Raw genomic sequence first — 8,815 nt, 5'->3', positions numbered from 1 at the left:
GGGGCCGGGGGTGCAGAACGCGCTCCTCCAAGGGCAGTCGCCCCGCCTCCGCGTTCCCTGCGGGCTTTGTTGGGCTGCGGACCAAGCCTTCCGCCTCGTCCCCGGGGTGGGGGCCGAACGCGTGGCTGGTCGGAAGCAGCCGGCTTTCAGACTTGCGGAGCGACGGACAGGGGGCCTCGGCCTTTCGAAATAGCCCACTTTCCCACGATGCCCGGACTTCTGGGAAGCCGCTGGCCCCCTTGCCCCAGACCTCCCAGGTCCCGCTGCGTGGGCGTCCTGTCGGGCCGATGCCTCGGGCGTGTTGTCGGGCCACTCGCCGTCCTCACCCCGGTGCGATCCTCGCGGAGGACGGCAGAGAACTTTTTTTTCCCCCCACAAGTGAGCCGACCTTCTGCTCCCTTTCCTTTATCTTGATGGGGGAAGAGGCGAGTAAAGGAGCCTATTGATAAAGCTTGGCCGTCGCTTGGCACTTGAGAAGACAGTCCTTCACCCTCTGAAAAACTTGCCACGCGGAGGCTGACACCCCTTGTACGTGCACCAACGATAATCATTAGACCTTAGTGCCTTTTAGGACCAAGCACGTTTCTTAAAATTACAGCCTGGTATTGCAAAAGCTTTCTTACGTTTGTTTTGGAGCGACTGCTCAAAATTCTGAGCTCACCTAAAATAGTGTGAATAATAGCTTGGAGGTATTGAGAGCTTGCCATATACTTGCTTTTCGTGTATTTACTCATTTAATTTTCACAACTGCCTTATGAAATAGACGCTGTCAGCAAGCCCATGACTGCAAATGTAGAAAGGAGCTCTAGAGTTAATAAAACTGCTGGAGTTCACCTAGCTGGTAATTTGCGGAGCCGATTCCCACACAGTCTAACCCTAGATCCTGCACTTGTATTAGTTTGAGCTTCGGACAGAGCGTCTCTTTGCCCTTGGAAATACTGGAGGACAGAGAAGACTTAGCCTCTGTTCTTGAGAAGTTTAAAATCTAGTGGAAAAGACTGTTCTTCAAAATCCTAAATGTACTTGATATCAACAGGCTGGAAATCATGATCTGGGAGCTCTGAAGGCATGGAATGTGTCCACTCATTTTATATCCCTAATGCCAAAGTTTGTTTGACTTTTTTTTTTTTTAAATCAGAGTCTCTTTCACCCAGGCTGGAGTGCAGTGTCACAGTCACAGCTCACAGCAGAGTCAACCTCCTGAGCTTAGGTGATCCTTCCGCCTCAGCCTCCCGAGTAGCTGGGACTACAGGCACATGCCACCACACCTGGCTAATTTTTAAAAACTTTTTGTGGAGATGAGGTCTTCTTATGTTGTCCATGCTGGCCTCAAACATGTGGGCTCAAGCACGTCTCTTGCTTTGGCCTCCTAAAGTGTTGGGATTACAGGTGAGGGTTACACCATGCCTGGCCTAGTTGGCTCTTAATAAGTGTTTGTCAAGTGAACTATTAACCCTTTGCATTCGGATGCCTCCTCTGAAGGGACATTGTAAATCTAGCAAACCACTCAGATGTCCCCTCTAAAGGGACATAGAGAAATTGCTAGTGGTTAAATAGGACAAACGTAAGTCAGCCCAAATTTTTTAAAGAAAATGTATGTTTCCTTGAAGTTTTCCATTCAAATTACACAAAAAAGCAAAGAGATGGCATACATACTGAGATATGATCAGTTGAGAAGTGGTTTTCAGGAATCACGAGTCCGTCCTTGCATGTCTTCAAGCAACAGACTTGTCAGTAAGTTACATATGAATGTGGGAGGAAGAAAACAAGTATGTTGTTTGCCTGACTAGGAAAACACCAGGTTAAAGATGCCAAACAGATTACTATTGTACATGTCACTGTGGACCTGCAATGCATGTCATTACCACACGTTAGGAAAATATAAGATATAACATTTTGATTTTTTTGATCATAAGTAAGTTCCTTAATGCTCAAAATTCCATTATAGGCTGAATATCATTACAGTGCAATAATTGTTTCCAGCACTATACTATTTAATATGAGGTGATTTGTTTTTTACCATTTCATAAAAATGCAGTCAGTCGAGTTGCTGGTAGGTGGTCTGTGAGATGTCTCTGAGTGCAAAGGGTTAAATAAAATAGAAGCAAGCGTAAGTCATCAACTGATATTTAGAGAGCTCTGTGGTATTTGTACCACGAGTAATGAGGCTTAGGTTGGAACTTTGAGGTGACTGGTCAGAGTTTGAACAGGTGAAATAGCAGATAAGGGCATTCAGTAGAAAATAAAGGCATGCAAATTGAGCCAGTTGTCTTAGGCTCATTTTAATTCCTAACTATGAAAGGAAATAGGAAGACTGTGACAATCTTGTTACCATAGAAAGTGTTCAGAAGAAACACTGGCTGCAGTACCTGATGTTTTTAGCATAAAATGTGAACCCGTTGGGATTACTAGTCTGGGAACTGTTGCTGTGATGACACTTTGAGGTAAGACCAAGGTGAGGACTAAAGTAGCTGTGCTGAAAAGGGTTGGAGACACAAATACAGTTACCCAGGAACAGGTGACTACATTTTGGATTCTGTAAATTACGCAGAAGCACCCTCTTTGAAGAAAAATAAATAGTTGATTTCTTCGTATGTGCTTCAGGGTCCTTATAGCCATGGGTTATACATAAGTACATTCATATTATTTTATACTGGCAATAGCTAAAACTGAAAATACATTTTCCTTTCTGTGTTTGAACAAACAGGAGAGACAGAAGATGAAACAGAACAGAAGAGAATCAGGAAGAAAAGGGAAAACAAGAGGAGACATATAGGAACTTCCATGGCCTTGGCAGCAGAGCCAGCTGTCCTGCCTGGTTCTCCTGTAAGAAACCAGAAGAGTGCTTCCAGCTTCTTCAAGAAACTCAGAGAAGAGCTGCAGTGTGCTGCCGGCACTCCCACGGGTCCTTCTTCAGGACCCGAAGTCCCTACTGCTGCAGTATCTCCCTCTCCCTTAAAGAACAGCAGACGACAAGTAGAAGTGGTGGAATTTCACAGCAGAAGTAAAAAAAGAAAGCTGATGCCAGATCAGGATGAGAGCACAAAGGTAACGGAGTTGCTTAACTTATATGTATTTGATGACACTCCTGGTGTCATGATATTAGGTGAATATCTCTAGAAACTGTGCTAGGAGTGCCCAAGACCACCCTCAGGTCCATGGATTTGCTAAAAAGACTCTCAGGACTCAGCATATCGTCCTTATCAGTCATGTAGGCATGCAAATTGACCTTAGTTATTCAGGCTCTAGATTGCCAGAGAATAGCAGGTGTTTATCAATCACTCTGTTAGGATAAACTGGGCAAACTTGAGACAGTAGTGGCGCAAGGCCTCAGGTGTGCAGAAACACTGATCAGACAGGAGATTCTGATTGTTCTGTTCTCAGGAGCCAACCAGCAGCCGGTCATGAAAACAGGATTTTCTTGAGAATGTTCAAGGTTTGATAAGTCTAAGCTTGCTGAGTTAACTCTTTCAACAACTAGTTCTAGCATTCCTGCTATGTGCCAGCCACTGTTCTAGGCACTGGGATATAGCATTGAACAAAATCAACAGAAATTCTTGTTCTCAAGGAACTTACATGCTGGTGGAAAAACAGTTTGATTTTATTGAGCAGCAGTCTCTTTTAGACTTAACTTGTAAATCTGACCCAATATTTAGTATACAAGAGAGGTGTGGAGCTCAAGTAAGTGCCAAAGGTCAGGTTCAAACCCCAGGCTTTCTGGCTTCAACGTTGTTTGCTTAACTACTACACTAGAGAGACAGACTTTAGGTTAGGCTCTTTGTCCCTTGAGTGACACAAATGACTGACCCAGAACCATGAAAGACATGTTGTCAAGTTATTGCCAAATAGCTTTGGTCATTCTCCTGTTCTTTTTTTGAATTGTAGTCTCACTTTGTCGCCCAGGCTGGAGTGCAGTGGCACGCTCACGACCACCCCAGCATTGACCTGCTGGGCTCCTGCAATCCTTCCGTCTCAGCCTTCCAACTAGCTGGAACTACAGGTGTGCACTACCACACCTGGCTAATTTTTGATTTATTGTAGAGATGAGGGCTCCCCAAGTTGCCCGGGCTGGTCTTGAACCCACGGGCTCAGGCAATCCTCTCGACTCGGCCTCCCAAAGTGCCGGGATGACAGGCTGAGCCACTGAGCCCAGCCCATTCTTCCATTCTTACTGCCCTCATATTGCTCTGCAATATTTGCTTACTCCACAGTGCTCTACCCTGAAATCCACTGTGTTCCAGTGGTGCCTTTTCCTTTATACCATGCTCCCTCTTCTTGAGTAAATGTACTGTAAGGGAGAAGGTAATCTAGTTGAAGTAGTTCACTCTCACTAAGGTATGAACAAACTTTTTTTTCTTGAGTTGTGCTCTCACTGTGTTACCCAAGGTGGAACACAGTGGCGTGATCTTGGCTCACTGCTACCTCAACCTCCTGGTCTCAGGCAATCCTTCAGGAGCATGCCGCCTCGCCCGGCTAATTTTTTGACCTTGTGGTCTGGCTATGTTGATAACTCAGTTCTGGCTGTGTTGATAACTCAGGCTCAGGCAGTCTTCCTGCCTTGGCCTCCCCAAAGTGCTGGGGTAACAGGTATGAGCCACTACAGACTTCTTAATATTCCTAAAACTGCCTGCATTTGTAAAAGAGTGTTTATTTACCCAGCCATTCTCTCTCTCTATTTGGAGACAGGTTGAATACTGTAACCAACAAATTTAAAAAAACAAAACAGGCGGGCACAGTGGCTCAAGCCTGTAATCCCAGCACTTTGGGAGGCTGAGGTGAGAGGATTGCCTGAGCTCACGGGTTCGAGACCAGTCTGGGAAACTTGGTGAGACTTCATCTCTACAATTAAAAAAAAAAAATTAGCCGGGCATCATGGCACATGCCTGTAGTTCCAGCTGTTTGGAAGGCTGAGGCAGAAGGATCGCCGGAGCCCAGCAGGTCGAGGCTGCGGTGGCCAGGAGCGTGCCACTGCCCTCCAGCCTGGGCGACAGAGTGAGACTCCGGCTCCGAAAAACAAAAAGCCAAACTAAGTCATGCAAGGAAAAGTGTCCCTGCTCGGCCAGTCAGCCCTAGACAGGCCCGCCGCGTCGGGTGGCCTTCCTGCCTTCACTCTTCACCTCGCATCCCTCCCCAGCTGCTCTTCTGCTCTGTGGCTCCGCGCCCTTCTCCCTTGCCTAACGTGCAAGTTCTCAAAATCTCCCGACATTCCTCTCTTCCTTGTGTGAGCGAGGAAGGCTCGATTCGTTGGGAGCGTTTAGGCTGTGATTTGATAACAGTCCCCAAATCTCAGTGACTTCAAAGGCCCAAGTTAGTTTGTCTCATGTGTCCATCAGAATGGGCAGGAACAGGGCTCCTCATTTAGGGACCCCGGATGATACCGTGCCCCCCCCTCTGGAGGTTGTTAGTTGCTTTAGTGAAGGGAAGAGAAGAGGAGTTGGTGAAGGGCTCTTGAGGCTTCCATGTGCCGGGGAGGACACATTCCCTCTGCTCACACTTCTTTGGCCAGAGAAAGCCACGTAGGCATGCCTGGCATCAAGTAGACAGAGAAGTGGATTCTCCTGGGTGTCTGGAAGTGGAGGAGGACTCAGTATTGCCAGTGGGCAGTGATGCCTCCTGCCACAGTGAATATGAGGGGAAGAAAACAGGATACTGCTGATCGATTCTAAATCAGGGGAGTTTATTATGACTAGTGTACTGAAGCGAATTGGAAGCTAAGAATAAAAATAAAAATAAAGGACAGTGGGGTCATGCTAATAGACTCAGCATCTGTGAAATAATGAGCCGAGAATTCGTTTTTCAAAAAAAAAGTTTGCATTTGTTTTATACAAGTTTGAAAAAAGTTTGCATTTGTTTTATACAAGGATTTGTAGCGGGAAGACAGAGAGGCCGTGACACTGAGACTATTATAGGAAGTGGCAACTTTATTATGCTGGTGGGCTCAACGGGCTAACGCTTCCAGGTCGAGCCCCCAGAACAGGAGAAGAGGGGTCATATATCTTTGTTTAGGTAAGGGAGGGGAGTCATGTTGAGCGATTACACATTTTCTTTGGAATTTACAAGGTTGTATTCAGCAAAATAAGATCTTTCAAAGAACCAATGTTCTCCAGGAAATGCAGGGTGAGTAGGGTTGTAAACCATCCACTTCAAAAGAGGGGTTTTGGATAAGTCTGTGAATTAGTTACCTTTTTGCATGTCCATGAAAGCCCTCAGTCCTTGGCTATTTGGTTTTGCTCAAACAAGACTGGTCTGGCGGGTTTTCAAAACTTGTCCATTGGTTTTTAAAAGGAATACTTTTAACTGCTGCCAGCCCCCTCTCTGCCACATTCCCCCCTTTGATGCTTAACCCTTTTATGGGTCTCGAGCATCATCATCCTTAATCGGCACATTAACACTGTATGGGCCCGCGGTTTTTCGTTCAACTGTTTCCACAAACTCAGAAATGGCATTCTTAATTATTTGGACTATGCAAGGGAGGATAAGACAGGATCCCATCAACAGGACTCCAGATCCAATAATGTACTTAAATCCTCTCAGACCAGAGAACATGTTTTCAAACCAATTGCCAATTTTTATGCCTTGCCATTTTTGCACCGGACATGGGCAAGCTTTCTAAGATTGGTAGCTATCTCAGTTATGGCTTTACTATTATCATCTATTTGCAAACAATAGTCAGAGCTATTAAATTTACCACATACTCCTCCTCCTTCCGCCAGCAGGTCGTCCAAAGCTAAGCGGTTCTGATAAATAGCTGTGTGCATTTGGGCTTGTTGCTGAGCAGCAAGCTCAAAAGCTGTGGCTGTCTGAGTAGTTATAATTTCTAATACAGCTTGTAGCCTAATAATGCAGTTTAGCATATATATAGGCGTGTGGTATCCCCAGCTTCCAACTTGTGCCCATGTGGCGGGGCCATAGGTATTTATAATTCTCTGGGGTGGCCATTCGTCATCTTTCCAAACCTGGGTCCCTCCTGTATTAGGAAATATTAGGAACTTGGTGGAGGGATCGAGCATCTCGCGTTTTGAGGCCTTCATGAAGGGGAATGCCTAGTTCATCCCCCCTTGGGTTAGGCAGGAGGAAAATTCCTGGCTGGACTATTCCTGTGGTACGTGTGCCTTTCCATAGTGCTGGGAGCTGGGCATTTGCAACCTTTCCACATATCCAGAATAGCCCTTCAGGGGCTTTCCAGAGGTCTGGATTTACAGAGGACAGATCTGTCCAGCTCTGACTTATAATGGGGATACCTTGGAACGGGTTAGCCTGCTCAGAAGATAGTACTGTACAGTTACTTAAAGTTTGGGTGTCAATAGTACATGGAGAAGATTTAGTTGCACAAGCAGATGCCCAATACCCAACAGGCCTTGTTGGCCACCAGGTCTGGTGGGTTGAATTCCAGTATAATAGCCTTTTGCAAGGAGTGTCTCCTACCCATTGAGTATAAGCAGAGCTCGCTCTGCTTAAACAGTCTTCTCCAATTACTTTTGAGGAGAGGATTCGCTTCTAGGGTACGTTATCTGTTCTAACAGTTACAGAATGGTTCCACTGGAGGAGCTGGTATGCATCCAGACTCGTTCCCTCCCAAGGCCACACTTCAGTCATTAGGGCTCCTCCACATACCCAACAATTGGCGACACCCAAGTGTCCGGGCTATATTTTCAGCCAAATTTATAAACAGATTTTGGCCTACTTCCCACGGTTGAGGGAAGGGGGTTGGTTAACTTTGACTGTTGGGCGGCCGGAGGAGCTACAAGTTGTACAGTTTCTTTGATCAGTTTCTCAGCTTTGGGTGCAGGGGCAAGATCCCAACAAACCCAAATTTGTGCTTCTGGGGGTGTTACAGGCTATGGCACCAGCTTTAGTGTACTGGTAACTCTGTTTTGATAATCCAGTAAAGTATAGCTGGCCATTATGGATGCAGATATGTTTGTCAGTATAATAAACTTCTGGCTGGGATGAATAACAATGGAAAACTTTCACGTCTGGCCAGATAGTTTCTGTGCCTTTACATGCTGGGTATATGGGGGAAGCAGTAGAGACCCAAATTAGGCAGAGATACATAAAAGCACAAGTAAACTTCCTGTCATAAGAAAGGAGGGAAATGCTAGAGAAACCCTTTCCTAACATGTTCAGTGGGGACAGTTCTGTTAATTCTATAGCAAATAAAGTTAGTTCTACAGCAATTGAAATGACAAACAGTTTGGCAAATATAAAGGTTGACAAAGCAAAAACAATGGTTTATCCTTAATGTCTGCTGAGTTCTTAAGCCGAATCCTTAATCTGCCGTGCATCGATCAGTCAGCCTCTGGTGTGTGACTGAAGCAGGGCTGAAGTATCCTTAGGCTTCTAGAGCAGGGCAGGAGAAATTGGTTTCGGGTCCCTTGTTGGGCTCGGTGACTTTCCGAAGGGTCAGCTTAAGGGGTGCTGCCGAATCTGCGGTGCACTCCCAGTCCCGGAAGGCCAGCCTAATCTTGCTGTAATGAATCCAAGGAACGACTTCGGCTACTTTGACTGTGGTCGGGGTAGATAAAAGAACAGTAAATGACCCCCTCCAGAGGGGCTTTAGAGGCTGTACATTCCACTCTTACCCAGACCGTATCTCCTTGCTTAAAAGAACGGGCATTGGCAGTTAAACGAATGGGCAGTCATTCTCTGACTTGATGATGGGTGACATTCAGGGCTGAACCTAAGACTTGCATTTGCTGCTTTAGGGGAAGACTTCCTAATTTCTTTAAGTCTCCCTCTGTGCTCTTTTTTCTTTTTTTTTGAGTCGGAGTCTCACTCGGTCGCCCAGACTGGAGGGCAGCGGCCGCTCCCGGCC

The 8,815-nt window shown here is 46.1% G+C and overlaps 1 protein-coding gene across 1 annotated transcript in view; it reads left to right on the top strand.

Moving 5' to 3' along the window:
- Positions 1-8,815, top strand: part of CUNH1orf131 (chromosome unknown C1orf131 homolog) — a 21,835-nt gene that overhangs the window by 58 nt on the left and 12,962 nt on the right. Inside the window, exons 2-3 of the mRNA XM_008049625.2 lie at positions 38-378; positions 2,708-3,048. Of these exons, the coding sequence (XP_008047816.2) occupies positions 38-378; positions 2,708-3,048 (682 nt within the window). The remainder of the gene's footprint in view (positions 1-37; positions 379-2,707; positions 3,049-8,815) is intronic.

Source organism: Carlito syrichta, unplaced genomic scaffold (assembly GCF_000164805.1).
Source record: "Carlito syrichta isolate Samal-C Ts95f unplaced genomic scaffold, Tarsius_syrichta-2.0.1 Scaffold135850, whole genome shotgun sequence".
Taxonomy (NCBI): Eukaryota; Metazoa; Chordata; class Mammalia; order Primates; family Tarsiidae; genus Carlito; species Carlito syrichta.
This window is presented reverse-complemented; position numbering and strand designations above follow the sequence as displayed.